General features: G+C 30.2%; 1 protein-coding gene across 8 annotated transcripts in view; it reads left to right on the top strand.

Moving 5' to 3' along the window:
- LOC118197575 (serine/threonine-protein kinase D3-like) overlaps positions 1-17995 on the top strand; it is a 153753-nt gene that overhangs the window by 100014 nt on the left and 35744 nt on the right. For all 8 annotated transcript variants that reach the window (XM_035369102.2, XM_035369104.2, XM_035369106.2 and 5 more), the window contains 3 exons: positions 871-920; positions 15658-15730; positions 17063-17226. In XM_035369102.2, coding sequence (XP_035224993.2) covers positions 871-920; positions 15658-15730; positions 17063-17226 — 287 coding nt within the window. The remainder of the gene's footprint in view (positions 1-870; positions 921-15657; positions 15731-17062; positions 17227-17995) is intronic.

Genomic DNA, 17995 nt, shown 5'->3' with positions numbered 1-17995 from the left:
AAAAATATCGAAACAATCACAGGCTTTATTTAATACAGGGCATTAATAAAAATCAAAATTATTAAAACTCTCTTTCATAAGAAACCAGCATGTATAATATTTAACTTACTTTAAATAAATATATATAAACAAACTAATATTTCTATGTTAAAATTGCTCTAACTATCATTTTCCAATTCTGCAGAATTATGGGTTTGTAGTACACTTATGGGTATGTCATTTATCATCAGTGTCAGAAAAAGACTCATTTATCATTCCTGTATAGGCTTCTTTCTGTTAAATGTTATTTTTATTTTGCTGTTTAGGTGGAAAAAATGCTTAGCTGAATGGTATAAAATATCCCTTTTAATGCCAGAAAAAAATATAAGAGGAGTAAATAAAACCTCTGAAGTGACAGATCATCTATCCTGCTATATCAACTCCCCCATAAAAAACACATTTTAAAGCATCTCAAATGAATCCCACTCTCATTCTTGAACAAAATACCAAAATTAAAAGTTATTGGAAAGGAATGTCAAAATACTTTACTTTTGATAAATTTTGTTATAACAGACATAAAGCTGCATCTCATGGCAACAAAAAACATTATTTAAATGTTGTATCTGAAAATTGGGCGACAGAATGAATTTAAACGATGACACATCAAGCACAAAAGGGTTAAGAAACTGAGTATTTTGGTAAATTATAATATGTAAGGGAAATCAGAAAGTAAGAAATTATTGTTTTAATTTTGAAATTTACTTAAATATATGAATTGATTAGACAGTGCTTTGTCAAGCATGTACTTTAATTACCAGCAGAAGAAATTTAATATTTTTAATTAAATAAACTTGTAAAAATTGAAATTATGATATTATTATTGTTTATTAGCACCTCACCATGATGATAATGGCAAGACAGAAAATGTTGACCAGAATATTGTAAGCACTTTTGATAAAATTTCTTGTGACTATTAATAATATCTTTCTATATGTTGAAATATTTTTATTGGATCATTATTTGTGTATGTACTAGAATTTTATTTAATCATAAAAAATTTCTGTTCTGATCAGTTGTAGATAAAGATATTTTTCCAGATAATTGAATATATATTTCTATAACTTACCTAATCATGTTTTATGTACACTGCACAAATATAAAAAAAGGACAGTTCTATATCTCCCGTTCTTCTGGGCTGATTGACAAAATTCAAATTGTGTTTTTCCTGTCTCGAAAGCACCACTTAGGATATATATTAGATTTATATATAGCATTGTTCTAACATAGTTATTTTGACACAAAATCGGACTTTTTCTGAAATAACGTACCAATTCTTTTCCATATTTCGATTCTACGACTCAAATTATGCCTAGATATTAAATTTTGTAAAATTTGGTGCAAAATTTATGGAGAAATTCAAACATTTGTCTTGGCACAATTTTTTCAGTTTTCCCCAAGAATAATTCACTTTCTACCTTTTTATATTGTGCCTTGTCACCTTGTTTCTACCTTTTTATATTGTGCATGAGTGGAAAAAAGTCCCATCATTTCTACTTCCAAACTAATTTTAGAAAAGGACTTTATTTTCCAAAACAGATTGTAAAATGTATAAAAAAAACCGAAAGGTTTCAGATTTTAAATTACGTCTAAAGAGGCACATTTTTTAAAATCTTTTGTGTGTTACCTTTATTTATTTATTATCTTGTTCTTTGCACTTAAACCATAAAATTCAATTCAACAGCAATGTCGCAAAATAATTTTAAAATGAGCATATGTTTAGAATTTCCGATGCACAATCTCACGGGTTAGAGGTAATTTTTTTTCGTACAGTGTTACCGTTGCTCACTTTGAAATTGTTGAGTTTGTTAATAAAAAATTCATTAAAGTTTTACAAAATATGGAATCGATAATAAAACAAATTCCAAATTTCAAATTTTGTCTTCCAGATGCCCATATTCGCTGTAGGATTATGTTATTCAAAATTTGATGGCTTTAGATACCATTGTTTTATCACAATGCAAGAAACATGCATACATTTATGCAGATTCTTCAATATTTAATTTCTTCAAATATAATTCAAGGCATTAGTATTTGGTAGCAACAGTTTGAAAAGTGGGTATGTATTAACGCAACCAGGCCAAAATTCGCATAAATTACCAAATTTGGCGACCCTACTTACGGCAACCCTACGTGTTATACGTAGTTTTATAAAAAGAGCATGTGGAGATTCACAAAATTTTCCTGCATTTTCGTGCAAATTTTTGTAATTTATGAGAGAATAGCAGTGTAAATGGATAAAGTCAAGAGTGTGCGCAATGCAATTTTTGTGCAATTCTGGGATTTTTTTTTTAAGTAAAAATAAGTTGACGTGTACATGGTTATGGTGAATACGGTTTTCAATCAGTGCTAAAAGCAATAGTCAAAAGATTTCCGCCGAAAAAATAATTCTGCAACTTATTCAAATTCGAAACCGGAAGGGTTTAATTGCTATTTTATATTTTAAAACAAAATAATATAAAAAAGTGTATTAAAAATTATCTGTAATTAATAAATGTACATTTTCTTTCTATTCATACTTTTTTACTCAAACTTACAAATAGTGCCAACCTGGTTGCGATAATGCGTAAGTACCGAAAAGTGAAATGGACATTCAGAGTGATTCAACGCAAAATCGCAAAACGAAAACAATAGTCCCTCAGGGACAAAGCCCCTTTGGACTAAAACATGTCTAAATCACATTTGATCTTTCATCGCTTTCAACAAATAAGCCAAATTTCAAAGCGCACCAATGTAGAAATTCACGTGTATCTTCGAAAATTTTGAATAGAAAAACTGTAATTTTTTGCAGGTATGTTTAGAAATATGTCTATTTTAAGATGATGGTAAAAATTTTATAGATTATAATTCAAAAATTTTGTTATAAAATTTATAAAAATTATTTAAAAATACAAATTTTAAATATAAATAAAAAAAGGGTGAATTTATTTGGAATGAACGTAAATTTTGAAATGTGAAAGGAAGAATCAAATAAGTTAAAAAAAAAAAGAGAGATTAATAAATATATGCCAAACTCAATTAACATTGAGGAGCTGAAATTTTGAGAGCCAATTTTTTAAAAACTACTTGTGCGGTTTTTACAAAACTTGGTAGTTTGGTGTAATTTGAGAATTACAGAATTCGTAGCATCGGAATATGGAAAAAAAATTGGTATGGTATTTCAGAAAAAATCCGATTTTGTGTTAAAATACTTATATTGGAACAATGCTATGTATAAGTCTAATACATATCCTAAGTCGCGATTTCGAGACATGAAAAAAGCAATTTGAATATTGTCAATCGGTTTAGTTGAACGGAAGATATAGAACTGTCTCTTTTTTTTCCCCTCCCCCGCAGTGTACATATTCATTGCAGCATGCAAAGTCCATTGGTTTTGTTTTTTGACCATTGGCCACTATTAAATAAATAATATAAAAAATCCTGCATTATATTTAAAATTAAAACATGGAAAAGTGATTTTATATTTCATAAAAATAAAATTAAAAACAATATTTTAAATTTACCATATATTGTAATAATTATAAATTATGTGGACTGTTTCTGATAGTCATGGACACTATATTCAAAATTTAAACATTGACACATAAAAAGAGATTAATAGTTCCATTTTTATGTTCTGGATAATTCAATTTTTTAGTAAGCTTTGTTATGTTGGATGGCAGAAACATAAAACAGATGTTTTCCACTTTTAAATTTTCAGGTTTTTAGTCCATTACATATCTTTTTATCTCATAAGTCTAAATTTTGCATTTAAAATTTAAACCTTCAAAATGCCATTATTTTGATATTGCTGATTAACTTGTATCATGTTTTTAAGAGATTTTACTGCACATAGCTATGTAGATTTTTTATAGAGCAGTGGTTCTCAATCACGGGAATTCGCCCTGAGAGATAATTTCATGGTTTCAGGTTAAATGTGTTTAGCCCTTTTTTTGGGGGGGGGGTATATTTAATTCTAGTTCATCGATATTAATAGCTACTTTTATTCAAGTTTTGGTATTTATCAACATTTTATAATTTTAAATACTGTTTGTTGTTTAATCTATAAAAGCACATTAAAAAAAGTATAAGTAATTGTATATTTATTTTTTGGGTTTAGGAAAGGTAGGGGGAAATGATCTTCTAGCTGTGGTGAAAGGAGTGCTTTGGATAAAACCAGTTCGAAAACTTCTGTTACAGTGCATATTTTTTTTTTTTTTTTCCTTTTAAATTCAAGCTGTGTATTACAAGTACCAAATATTAAAGCATAATTGTACAATATATAGAGAGATTATCATTGGCTTATCCTTAATTATTACTTATTTATACTCCATAAATTATTTCTGCTCTCTAATATTGAGTTATATATGTGAAAAATTGCCACAGAAAATGCTCATGGCTGCTCCAAGTAAAAGATTAAAGCTTATAATTGTCCTGATGTGTTGATCAATATGTCATATTGAGCCTAATTGTTGTGCTGGTGTCACAGTTGATACATCGTATTGAATCACCGGTTGTGCTGACTTAATATGAGCATCTTATGTGAGCTATGTCAGGCTTTACTTTATTTCTTATTGAAGCCATAAATACATTCATATGATTTTCATGTATAGTTTTATTAAAAACTGCTATGATAAATATACTTACAATGTCACTTTGAAAGAAATTAAAAGTTCTTCAGAAATACAAATAAAATTGTAGTGAAGAATGGGCATATTTATTCAATTCAAATAATTTTATAAAATGTGTTATGAAATTGTTATTTTTCAGTTGGTCATGGAAGTCGCAACAATTACAGGCAGCACATGCAGTCTAATAGACTTTGTGAAAGTAAAATATACTTTGAAAGCAGTATCAACATTTTTCATAAAAAATGTGATAATTCTGTTAAAAATAGAGCTTTTATCCTCATGATTTCTGGTGGAATGGATTATTCCGGTTGCTTGTTCCAACCAGGCAAATTCTCTCTTTTGATCAAGATTTCCCACCTTTGCCATAACCAAAAATATTGCACATAGAAGGGCATGTTAATCTTGTTAAGTACATGGCAGATCCTACAAAGAAACAAATTGTTCCAGTGTTATAAAATATGCTTTTTGCATTAGCTACCAATGGTAATTCATGTTATGAATTCTATAAAGTAGTATCCCATTCTTGTTTCACATTACAATAGTAATCACAGCAAAATAATGCTTATTGTTACTGTCAGAATCCTTCAATAATTTAGGGGAAGGAATTTACAATGTCCTTAGTAATGATTTTATTCAAAAGTATATATCTATGGGAAATTGTGTAGCCTTTGGTTGTAAGACACTATGTTGGGCAGTATAAAGGGATTGTGGCTTTCATTGTAAAAATTCAGCCTTCTACCTTCTATATGTGTGCAAGAACAGGGTTTGTACGGTCCTTAAGAGTCCTTAGATTTTTTTGGAATCGATTTTTGGTTCTTAAAAGTCCTTAAATTTGGCCAAAATCAGCAGAAGGTCCTTAATTTTAATCATCTGAAATTTCTATCTGTTTTACGACTGAAACATAAGCATTTTGAAACTCATTTTTTCTAATAAAGAGCTCTTAAATAATTTTTTGCTTTTGGGAATGTGAATTGTTTTATTTAATGGTTCTAAATTTGGCGACTTATCAACATTTTGGTGATTTTAAGATCAGTTTCTATAGAAAATTTTTAATTCAGAGATATTTTCAACGATTTTTTTTAAAACATTGTAACATTGATAAATTTCATTAAAATAATGGTAATATATTGAAATTATATTTAAAAAACAACATTAAAATAAAAATTTTTTATTTTTCGCTGTCATATTATAAAGTTTCATTTTGGCCACATATTATACAATATTTTGAATCTGAAAAATAAACAAGGTATAATGCTATAAAACAAGATTTACAGCAAACAGCACTTAGCAAAAGCAAAATTAGCTATGCAATTAATTAAAAATGTCTTCTTTTCAATTTTTTCATAGTAAGCGTTTTTCTCATGTAATTGTCTCAGAATATTCAAAATTCTCAGAATATGCATCAGTTTCTCTATAAAATTAATTTTACAGTTTTTCCCTCCTTTCCTCCCACCCAAGATATTTCTGGCTTTTTGCTGTTACAGAATTGGTAGGGATAATTTTTCTTTAGTATTTTAGACATTGCAGCTTGGAAAGTTTAGAAGGATTTGAAGGCAAGATTTATAGACCCACGATTCTAGAAGATTCGAGAAATATGTGACAAAATAAAAAATGTCTCCATGGTATCAACACGTAATGGATGTATTTAACAGAAAGTTAGCAATGAATTTCTTACTTTTTGGAGAACGTCTGGAAGAATGAAAACATAATATTTGAATGTTTTACTCCTGATACTAGAATATTTTTCTTAACATGTTTATCTTTCCTTTATTTTCTCTACTTTTCACTTGGCACAAACATGGAAAATGTCAAAAATGCTTCTAATCTTATCACATGGGCAGGCATTATAGAAAGAGATTTTTTTATTAATAAAGAAATTGAAAAACTTACAATTTAAAAGATTCATCTAATATGTCTTAATGCATCATACACAGAGCTGGCACTAGGCATTTTCCCACCTGATGCAATCTCTGTGGATCCTAAATTCTGCTGCCTAGTGCCTTTCTAAATTCTGTTTTCAATGCCTGCTCTAAATTCTAAAAGTTTTGCCATTTCTAAATTTTGCTGTTTGGTGTGTCACTAAATTCTAAAAATTCTGAGACACCAGTTCTGCGACCGGCCTTTACCATATATATTTCATATTTATTCAGAATGTTCATATTACTAAAGAAATAAAATTAGCCACTTTTTTTATACATTTTAAATGCATTTAATGTTTTTTAGAATGACACAAATCCTTAATTAAATCCAAAAATCCTAAAAGGAACAGGAAACATGTTGTAGAAAGAAATGAATACATAAAGAAAATTATTCTTTAAAAATGTGTGCAGTTATTATTATGTAAATTACCCAAATGTTTATGATTTCAGCCTTTACTATAATGTCTCCTTTCTATTTCTTCATATGATATAGTTACTGAGCCAGATTAAATTAAAGTTAAATTGTATAATCTTTGACCACTAGTCCACATTTTTAGTTTGAATTTGACTGTTCTTGTTTAATTACATCACCGTGAGCTGTAGTTGATTTTGATAGAATTAGAACATGCCTTTATGTTCTAAGTTCTTTTAAAAAATCTGATATGTACACCACATGACTTCCTTGTACGGAATATTAAATTATACACATTTTTTCTTGCATTTCATTTAAACTTATTAGATTGAATTAAACCTACTTCGCCGACGGCGCATAAACCACAATAGAATAAATGCATTCTTTAAAATTCGCTTTGTTTACCATAGCGACACTCTGGCGCTAGGTTTACTTAACAATATTATATTTCGTTCATATTATAACTCAGAATGCACAAAATTTATATCATTTAAAGAATTATCTAATCGTTGCCACATGTTCTGTTCAATTACTATAATAAAGCTAGAACTGTGTATAAAAGAAATTAAGCAATCAAAACAAAAAAAGAAACAGTTTTTCACAGACAATTGAGTATTTCTCATTCAATTAATTCATTTTTCACTTTGTGACAACACAAAAATACATAAAAACTCAAAATGTCTGTATTAAAAATTACGAAGTAAATCTTAAACGCTTATTTCATCGAAAAAATTCCACAAAGGATTAAGCATGATTTAAATAATAAATGAAGGCGTTATCTTTGTTGTTGCAAAGCTAAGTTTCTCTAGATTGGCAACAAATCCACTAGTCTCCTGTTTCAAATGTAAACATCAATGGCCGCCATCAAATTAGGCCTAGCGGTACTTAAACGATTTTAAAATTGTTGATAATTCTAAAAATATTGCACACAGATTTACTATAGGCATAAAACCCTTAACCGGAAGATAAAAACAACATAATTCAATCATTTTTAAAGCAAAAAATGTACAATTTACAAACATATAAGAATAAAGAAACTGAGATCACCGAGCCGGGTAACAGAGGGGATATATTTATAAATATATTTATTTATATACATTTGGCACGGCCGATTGAAACCAAAATACGAGGTGCACATCTACATGTTATAGTAGTCTTATATACAAAATTTCAACATTCTGAGGCTACTCGTTTTTGAGTTATGTGAGATACGTACGTACGTACATACATTCATACAGACGCCACGAAAAATTCTCTTCAGAATTCATTTTAAAGTAGTTTTATAATTTTTTTGGAGAAAAAGAGTGTTTTATTCTGTTCTTACATACAGATATCACGGAAATACATCGTTAAATTGCATTTGAAAAAGGTCAAAATGGGATATTTTCGTTGAAATATGCTGCTTGAAACTTTTTGCAATTACAATAATTCCTTTTTACTTCGTATAAGGAAGTAAAAAGAGGCTTATTTAAGCCTTTGTCTGATATTGTAGTTACTTTCAGACATAGCAATAATTTGCTTCATGTCTGTCGGGGGTTTTAGACTATTTAACTTTTACCAGATCAAGTAAACCCTCGTAGGTACATTGTGGACAGGTTGACAAGTTAGGAGATAAAACACGCAGAAACTAGCGAGAGAATTGGTTTACATATTGAGATAAATCTCTAATTGTTAGAAAAGATTCTTAAAGAGAAGGAAATCGATATAAACTAGCCAAAATGTTTGGGAAGGCTTCAAATTAAAATGACGGATAAATATTTTGTTGAGTTTTCTAGTTGCTAAACATAAATGTTTTGTAGCTTTTAATGTGTAATTATCCTAATATCGTTTAAGAATCAATGTCATAAATTGCATGTATTTTAAACTGTGAAATTTGATTAGATTTTGATTTTAATAGGGCTTTTCTAACAAATATTGTTAAAAAATAAAATTTAGTAGTGGCCATTTAAATCCATAATGACTAAGGTTATCTAATAACCTTGTAGAGTCATTAGGTTATTTTGAGGCTGGAGAGATGAAAAATTAGCAAACGCCTTCACCGGGAATCGAACCACGGACCTCTAGAATACCGGCCAAGCGTGCTACCGTTACACCACAAAGGCACGCTAGGGAAGTGGGAGAAATACCTTATGTACTCCTCTTTTTAAAAGGCGACTAGGGTTTTAGGGGACCTAGTCACCAAATTCTGGGTGCAGAGAATCATCATCCACAATCCTTTTAGTTTGGGCGCCACTTGTAGAGTCATTAGGTTATTTTGAGGCCGGAGAGATGAAAAATTAGCAACCGCCTTCGCCGGGAATCGAACCATGGACCTCTAGAATACCGGCCCAGCATGCTACTGTTACACCCCTAAGGCATGCCAGGGAAGTGGGAGAAATACTTTATAACCTAATTTAATTATTTATAACTATTTGCGTATCTTTAAAAATTATCTCTGCACATTAAAGCGAGTTATTGCCTTTCATTAATCCTCACCATGGTCACAAGATAAGACACAAAAACACAAAAAATTCAAGTAAAACCTTTTCTTTGCATCTAGTGAGACTTAAAATAATACAAAACAACTTATCACCTCTAGTGCTTTAGTGGCGTATTCAAACCTTAAAGTATATTAACTGGGTTACAACCCCTGGAACTCTACACGAAGCTACGACACTAACTACATCAAACAAAGCCCAGCCAACTTTCAAAACTTGCCAACTGTGCCTACATCAGGCCTTTCAGGCTTTGTTCTAATCAGCAGGTCTCTCTTTAGACAAGCAGTAGCAGTGACAACATTCAGTCTTTTGTTATGAATCGTGCTGATTATGCTTACTTCTCATTTTAACCTATGATGCTTGACATAAAATCTACAAACTACAAGAATCACACAGCATCCCATTTGTATCTGCTCCAACAGCCACTCATCTCTCCATGTCATCCTGAATCACCGCCACTCATCACCAGTAATTACAGGCATACAGAGTCAACTTTACCTCAGCAGATATAGCAGCATTCAACTAACCATAGTCAAGGCGCTCGAGGGCAACGAGGCTGCAGACGTCCTGGCAAAGGAAGCTGCAATGCACCCGACGCCCATTTAGAGAACATCCCAGTTCTGCCGTCTCATCTAAAACCAATATTGCATCAAGCAGTCCTCAGAGATATCTTTCTTCCAAAAGTGTCAACGGCCTGTCTTATTGCAACCCCATAACTCAACTTTCACTGGATCACTGGACACGTCCCTTTCCCTTCATATTACTTCAGACACCATATCTCTAACACAGACACCTGCATCTGCGGCCGACAAGGAGCACCCGATCATTACATCTTCCACTACCCACTGACAACCTTAACTCATATTAAGCATGCCACAACAACAACTGAGGCCTTCTAGCGCTACATTATCAGCACTAAGCCAACAAAAACACAAATCTGCAAAACCATCAATGCTAGCCTCCGTGGGCCAAGATGTGTACCAGCCACATTAAACCCTTGCCAGCTTCCCACTTACAAGAACACGATCTACATGAGCAACCAAAGAGTATCGACTTCAAATATTTTAGGTTTCATGAAATTGTCACAGGATGCAATGCCTGCACTCTACTAATGCACAAACTGTGAAACTGCAGAGTGTGTAAATGTTCATCCTCCTGTACTACAACTGCAGCCAGCTGCATCCTTCTGTGCACGTTCCTAAACAGAGACCTGAATCAACTGTAAACTATGTGCAAATTATGAACAACGCATGCAAACAGCGAATTATTTGCGACTACACACATGTGCAAACTGTTTACCTGTATGAACTACACAACCATGGGCAACCTTATGTGCAAACGCTTGTGTAATCTATGCCCTACGAACAGCGACCTATTGTCTTTCATTAATATTCACTGTGGTCACAAGGTAAAACACAAAAATGTAAAAATTCAAGTAAATCTTATTCTTTTCATCTAGTGAGACTTAAAATAATACAAAAAAAAAAAAAAAAATTATCACCTCTGGTGCTTTAATGGCTTATTGGAAGCTAGTAAAACGTAAATGTCACTTATCTTCTTTCAAATATGGTCAACTATTATATGTGTAAAATATTTAATGCTACTTGATAAATTGCATGAAGTTTATTTTATTATCTAACTTATTAATAATTATGTTAATTAATTCATGTTTAGTAATAATGCATGCTACTTGCGGATCTATTTTATTTTTAGGATGGTATAACAAAAGTGAATTTCAGGCATATATAATATTTTTAATTGAATTTATTCAGTTCCCATTTACTCATAAGTCCTTAATTTTTTTCATTAATGGTCCTTAAAAGTACTTAATTTCCGTGTGCAGAAATGTGTACGAACCCTGAAAAATGTTCTTGCTATTTTCTTCACATAACTGTTCAGAATGCTTCAAGTCAGCTTATGGACTTATATGCTTAATAGCTTTTAATTCAGTTATACTAGTTTGTTCAGAAACGTTTTGAATGTAAAACTACTCTCACATTGTGCCAAGCTGTGTGTGGAACTAAACTACACAAAATTTTTAAACTTATGGGGAGCACCTGCTGCTTATGTCTTTTAGATTCTGTTAACAGGATAATTGGACAATTTTATTTTATAGCATTTCTTTTCTAATGAAAATATTGATTTTATAATTTACAGTTGTAAACAGAAAATCCTGCACGTAACGTTTACTGTTTGCCTGTCTGTAATAAACAACCCCCTTTTTCCCCCTTTTATAAGAAGCTCCTCAAACATATATTCCGTGGGAAATTTGTTGATTTTTGCAGATTTAATCAGAAGATTTTTTAAACTTGCAGCTATTTAAGGCTGGTGCTGATGATGCATTCAATTTTTAATTTTGACTATCATTGACAGAAAAACTAGGAACATGTTCTTGATCTGGTAATACAAGACTAGAGCTTATGTTCTGAAAAAGAAATTTACAATTTTATAGATAAGTCAGTTTTGTTCCAATGTAAGGAAATTTTACAAAGCAAGTTGCGATTGCATCCTTAAGGAAATGTCTACCGACAATGAACCTCTGAAGCTTACAAAAATAATATATGTTTCTTTAGGGAGAAAGATTTAATTTTCTGTTCAGTACCTGGTTTGGTTGTTTGGAAATTTGTCTGTTAATGATATTAATTTGAAAATGAATTTGCTTCTTGTCAGTCCACTGATTTTGGATGAGCAAATTTTTGTTACACCTCAAATTGATGTATCATGGCACTTCATTTCAAGATTGTGAGATAAAATTAAGTTGTAAAAATTAAAAGGCCTTAGCAAAGTAATGCTGATTGTTTTATTAGTATCTGGCATCAATATACTACTTGAAAGCATTTTCAACATTGTGAGGTAGATTATAATTCAGTTTAGACTGAGTTTATTCATTGACACACTGAATTGTACATAGCGTGTTTTTTAAGTAAGGGCCATTTTGTCGTATACATTAATAGATGCCGCGTAGCAACAAGTGCTTGCGCCGTGTCCTGGCAACCCTTGGAAGCAACTGTGCTTGGTTGCAGCTGTGTAGGTAACTTGGATGGTCTATCCTGTGTCTTTTAAAATGTTCAAGATTATTGAATCGCCTGTCCTGTGTAAGGTACGGTCAGTGTACATTTTTTGTCGGCAAGAAACTTGTCTGCTGCAGACGTTCACCGGCAGATTTGTGAAGTTTACGGAGCTCTTGCCAAGAGTAAAGAAAAGCTGAGTAAGTGGGTCAGAGACTTCGAAACTGGCCGTGACAACGTCCATAATGAGTCTCACTCTGATCGCCCATCTGTGATCATAGACAATATGGTGGCTTCAGTTGAAGAGAAAATTCTTGAGAACGGATGCTTTACAATAAGCACTCTTTCAAACAGCAGCAGGAGGTTGCCAAACATTTTAGCATTTTTTATATTTCTTTAACTTTTTATAATAATTTTACAACTATCAAATATTTTTACAAAATGTATCTGAAAATAGATAAAGATAAGACAATACAGACAAAGAAAAAACGAAAACGTTTCAAGGCATTCTTTTTATAATAGACGTTCATTTTCCTTGCTTTGCACGTGACGTTGTCATTTCATCTATTACTTATTTAAAATTTCATGTTGTTCTATGTCTTAAAAATAGAAATTAAAGTTAATGGCCTAAAACTGCAATAGTATATTACAGAACAAGTGAAAAAATTGACAGTTTCACTCATGTGTGTGTCGGATTTGCGCAATATTTATGGAGTCCCACAAAATGTTTCTAAACATTATGCCATCCTGGGGGTCGCGAAAAAATCTCTGTGATAAAAAGGGGTTACGACTGAAAAAAGTTTAAAAAACCCTGCTGTAGAAGATTATTTTTGAAAGTTAAGATTTAAGAAACTGTGCTCCCATTGGGTTCCTAAACTCCTAACGGAGGACCACAAAAGCAAAAGATTTGAGTATTTGCTTAATTTTTTGACTCGTTATAACAAAGAAAGAGATGCCATGTTTAGTCAGATCGTAACTAGAGACGAAACAAGGTTTTCACATGTCATGCCCAAATGGAAGCAACAGAGAACGGAGTGGAGAGACACACATTTTCCTGTAAGAGTCAAGGCCAAACAAACTCTGTCTTAGTATAAGATAATGGCATCCATGTTTTGGGATAGGTATAGGTGTTTTGTTGGTCGACTTCATGTAACGTTGAACCACCATAAATGCAGTAATCTATGGCCAAACCTTGCTAAAGCTAAGAAGAGTGATAAAAACAAAAGACATGGCATGCTGACGGAGAGAATTTTGCCACTCCATGAGAATGCAATGCCACACACTGCAGCTCAGACCCAAGCTTTATTGGAGTCTTTTGACTGGTTTGTTTTGGACAACCTCTGTGCAGATCAGACTTTGCACCGAGCAATTAGCATCTTTTCCGCTATCTCAAACATCATCTCGGCAGCAACCACTACAATGATAATGAAGATGGGAAAATGGCTGTGACCTCTTGGTTATCAGAGAAGGCGGCTAGTTTCTATGAAGAGGGTTGTTCAAAATCCATTTCTAAGGTATGATAAGTGGTTAAACAAACTTGGCAACTATGTTGAAGAATAGAGGAACATATGTAAAATTTGAAAATAAATTTGGTTTTTGAAACTTTTCCTTTGTTTGTTTTTTTATTTTCAAACGTCTCTTACTTAAAAAACACCCCTCGTATTTCTTTTGTGGAAAACCCATAACATTATTTGTTACCAGAATAAATTTAACCACAGAAAACTGGCTCAGCAAAATGTGCTACGAAGTTTACCTTATTAGGCCAGGGAAAGTAACATAGGAAAATATACCTTAATTTTTTTTTTTTTTTTTTTTTTTTTCTTGTGCAAAATTGCAACTTATTTTATACAGTATAACATCCATCCAAGCTAGGAAATGCTCATAGATCAAAGTCATATGAGTATTAAACTATATGTCATTGTGAGAAAAATTAATCTTTACTAGAATGAACACAAAATTCTTTAACATAATTTTACAGCTGTATCTTGAAAAATTCTAAAACTAAAGTGTAATAAAATATTGATTATTTAGTGAAAAACAGTGACATTATAAATGCAGTCAAAAATGTTATTACTAGAAGATGTATGAAAAACCTTGTGTTTTACTTTATAAAATGATGGAATAAGTAATAAACTTTACTGAGAAACATAAAACTGGTAATTTATAAAATCTAAGTTGATTTCTATTGAAAAACCCAATTTGATAAAATGATAAATTAAATAAAGAATTGAGAAGTATTTAGCACAAAATTCTCTTCAGATACCTATTGTGTGATGAATTTTTTATATTTTATTGTAACTAAAATCACCATGCTTACTTGTAATGATGTTATATTCATCACAACTGTCATGTTTAATGTAACACAGTACACATCTTATTGTAGCACTTAAGAAATTTGTATGATAAATATTTTTATCTATCATAACATATGATCTATCATATAAATCTTATGTTATAAATCATATAACATATGATCTATCATATAAATCTTATGTTATAAATCATATAACATATGATCTATCATATAAATCTTATGTTATAAATCATATAAATCTTGTTATAAATCGTATAACATATGATTAATATTATTTTTAATTACTTTTTATTAGTTTTGATTTCTGATCTGAAAAATCATGACCTTAAGTAATATAGCACAGTTGAATACTGTGTTGAAAATAAGACAACTGAAGCATTTATTTGACTGAGGGGAAAAATAAGGAGTAAAATTTAATGTGCAATAAATTAAATGCTAATGTAATTAATGCTAGTAATAAAATGCATTAGATTATTTTGAGATTTATCTCAAGTATTAAAATTTGCCAAATATGGCTCCTGTCCAAGTCCTTTTGACTCATGTGACCTATTTTATCTAATGATTTGGTTTACTTATCTGAAGAATATCGTATCTCCATTCTTTTATAATTTTGGGTAATAGTAATGAGTGTATTTTATTTCGAAATACAATTATTAATCATTTACATGTGTATACATTGTATCAATATTACTGGTTGCATCTAAATTTTATATTGTATTGTACAAGTTAAGAGTTTAAACTTTCATCTCTCCAGGTCTTAACATTTTGGTGTAAAGTATACAAAATATATGTTTTAATTAAATTTTTTTTATTTAAGAGGTTTTGATATAATTTGAGAACTATATTTTAATAATTAAATATTTGGTTGTTGACATTTTTAGGATATAAGTTTACAGTATCAAATTTTTCCAGAAGAAGTTTTAGGCTCAGGACAGTTTGGGGTAGTTTATGGAGGTAATAGCATTATTTCATTTCTTGGAACAATTGTGCTATAGAACTGTATAGTTGTGCATTAATTATATACCCTTTTTTCTTTGTTTCTCATTCTTATGTCCTGCCATCAAAATTTTCTTTATAAAAGATTCGTGATACATTTTTTAAATACCTAATGCTTCTCTTTGCATTGTCTTTATCTTAGGCAAATGATTAGATTAAACTTAGATTAAACTTTTCCCCTTAGTTAGAAAGGTAATTATGAAATTATGATATGCATATATAAAGAAAATATACTTATTTTTTATAATTAGTCAGTGTTATAAAATTAACATTCTTCACTGAAAAAAAAAAAAGAAAATGAAGAATATTAAAATAAATAAAAAGTCATGTAGAAATAAAAAAAGCAAAAATACTTTTCAGAAATCAAATATGCCAAATGGTAACAAAATCAATAGTTATAATTATATTGAAATACATTAACTGATTAAATAAGTACTGTCTCATAAAAGTGACCAGTAAAGAAATTAAAAGCACAAGTTTTTTCAAGGTAGTAGCAGTGTAGAAGAGTCATCAAATCCAAGTAAATTACATTTCTGATTATGGGAAAAGATGAAAACTTTAAATAATGAGAATTATAGGGTTTAAAATAAAATATAGAACTATTGAAATAGCTCATTTTAATGATTACTTTCAACAACAGTTTTTTTCTAATTTGTTGCAGCAATAGTTTCTGTTCCCCCCCCAACAACAACAGTTTGTTTCCTAATTGTTTAGCTTATTTATTTTAATCAAATTTAATCTATCTAATGAGAGTTTTTACATATTGCATTGTTTTGGGTGCTGTTTTACATATTTGGTTTTATGCAAATAATTTTTATTTAGTTCTGCATCATGATTTTGAAATGATTATTTATTTAGCCTTCACTAAGGCTTTGTTTTCATTTAGAGAATGAAAATTAATTATATAATTATGAGCAGTTTTACATAATTACTATTTGCAGCAGTAGTTTTTTTTAATAGAGTTTTTCTGTTACTTATTTTTTATAACAAAATTGAGTTTTTACATTGATTTTTGTAGCAATTATACATTTTTGGTTTTATGCAAATAGTTTTTATGTATGCATGCTTCCTTATTTTTAAGTGTTTATTTACCTAATATTCTGTTGCACTTTTTTTTATCCAGAGAATTGTGAAAATTAAATATTCAATTATGTTCAATTTTGCATTTTGAGTCCTATGTATGAACAGTTTTTAGGGTTAAAATGATTCTTATTAATATAATTATGTCATTTTTTAAATGTTATGTATAGATATATTCATGTCTATATGCATGTGTTTGTTTTACTGCAGGTGTTCATCGGACTAGTGGTCGAGCAGTAGCAATCAAGGTTATAGAAAAAGTACGCTTTCCAACAAAGCAAGAGGCTCAATTAAAAAACGAAGTCTCCATATTGCAAAATATTCATCATCCTGGTGTTGTAAATTTAGAAAAAATGTTTGAAACACCTGAGAGGGTTTGTTGAAATATTTCTGTTGAATATATATATTTTTTTAATACTTTGTTAAAACTTAGGAGTTAAAAGAGTATGCGAAGTATAGAAATGACTCTTTAATTAGCATTCTTTAACAATATTTAAAATGTGTTGTCTTTTCCTTAAATGGTAAATATGTATAATCTAGCTCAACTACTTTTGTTTGTCTTGCACAAATATTTAAAAATTAATTTCATTTCATTAAGAAATTTGTTTTTTTAATATTTGCCTTTACTTTTATTGTAAAAAGTTTGCTTCACTTAAAAGCGCATATTTTTTGGCAAATTGGGAGAGGAGTAAAATAAAAATGTTAAAACATATTATATATGTGTTCAAATTTAAAGCAGTTTGCAGCAACAATGATTTATAAGTTTTCTTTCTATGAGAAGAGGCAAAATGTAAGGAAACTTTACTATGCCTATTTTGCTGTGAATCTTCTTTTTTTAATAATCAGTGTTGCAGAAATAGTTTTAGGTACTTGAAATAGTTCTAGGTAACTGTATATTAATTTTATTTTAAACATAGGAAGTTTAGCAAATATAATATACTCCAGTTGTTCTCAACTTTTGACTAACGCCTACTATCTAAACAAAAACTGAAAAACTTTAGTACCACCACTACAATTTACAATGATTATTTTTCAGTATCTTAATAGAAATACTAAAAAAATATATTTTGCCATTTTCACAACAAATTGGCTATTTGTATTAAATAGGCACACATAAAGAAATATTAGATTACAAATTGGTTA

Source organism: Stegodyphus dumicola, chromosome 4 (assembly GCF_044657685.1).
Source record: "Stegodyphus dumicola isolate Sdum_Otavi_A_Nest chromosome 4, ASM4465768v1".
Classification (NCBI taxonomy): domain Eukaryota; kingdom Metazoa; phylum Arthropoda; class Arachnida; order Araneae; family Eresidae; genus Stegodyphus; species Stegodyphus dumicola.
The sequence above is the reverse complement of the archived record's forward strand: the minus strand, read 5'-3'. Positions and strand labels throughout refer to the sequence as shown.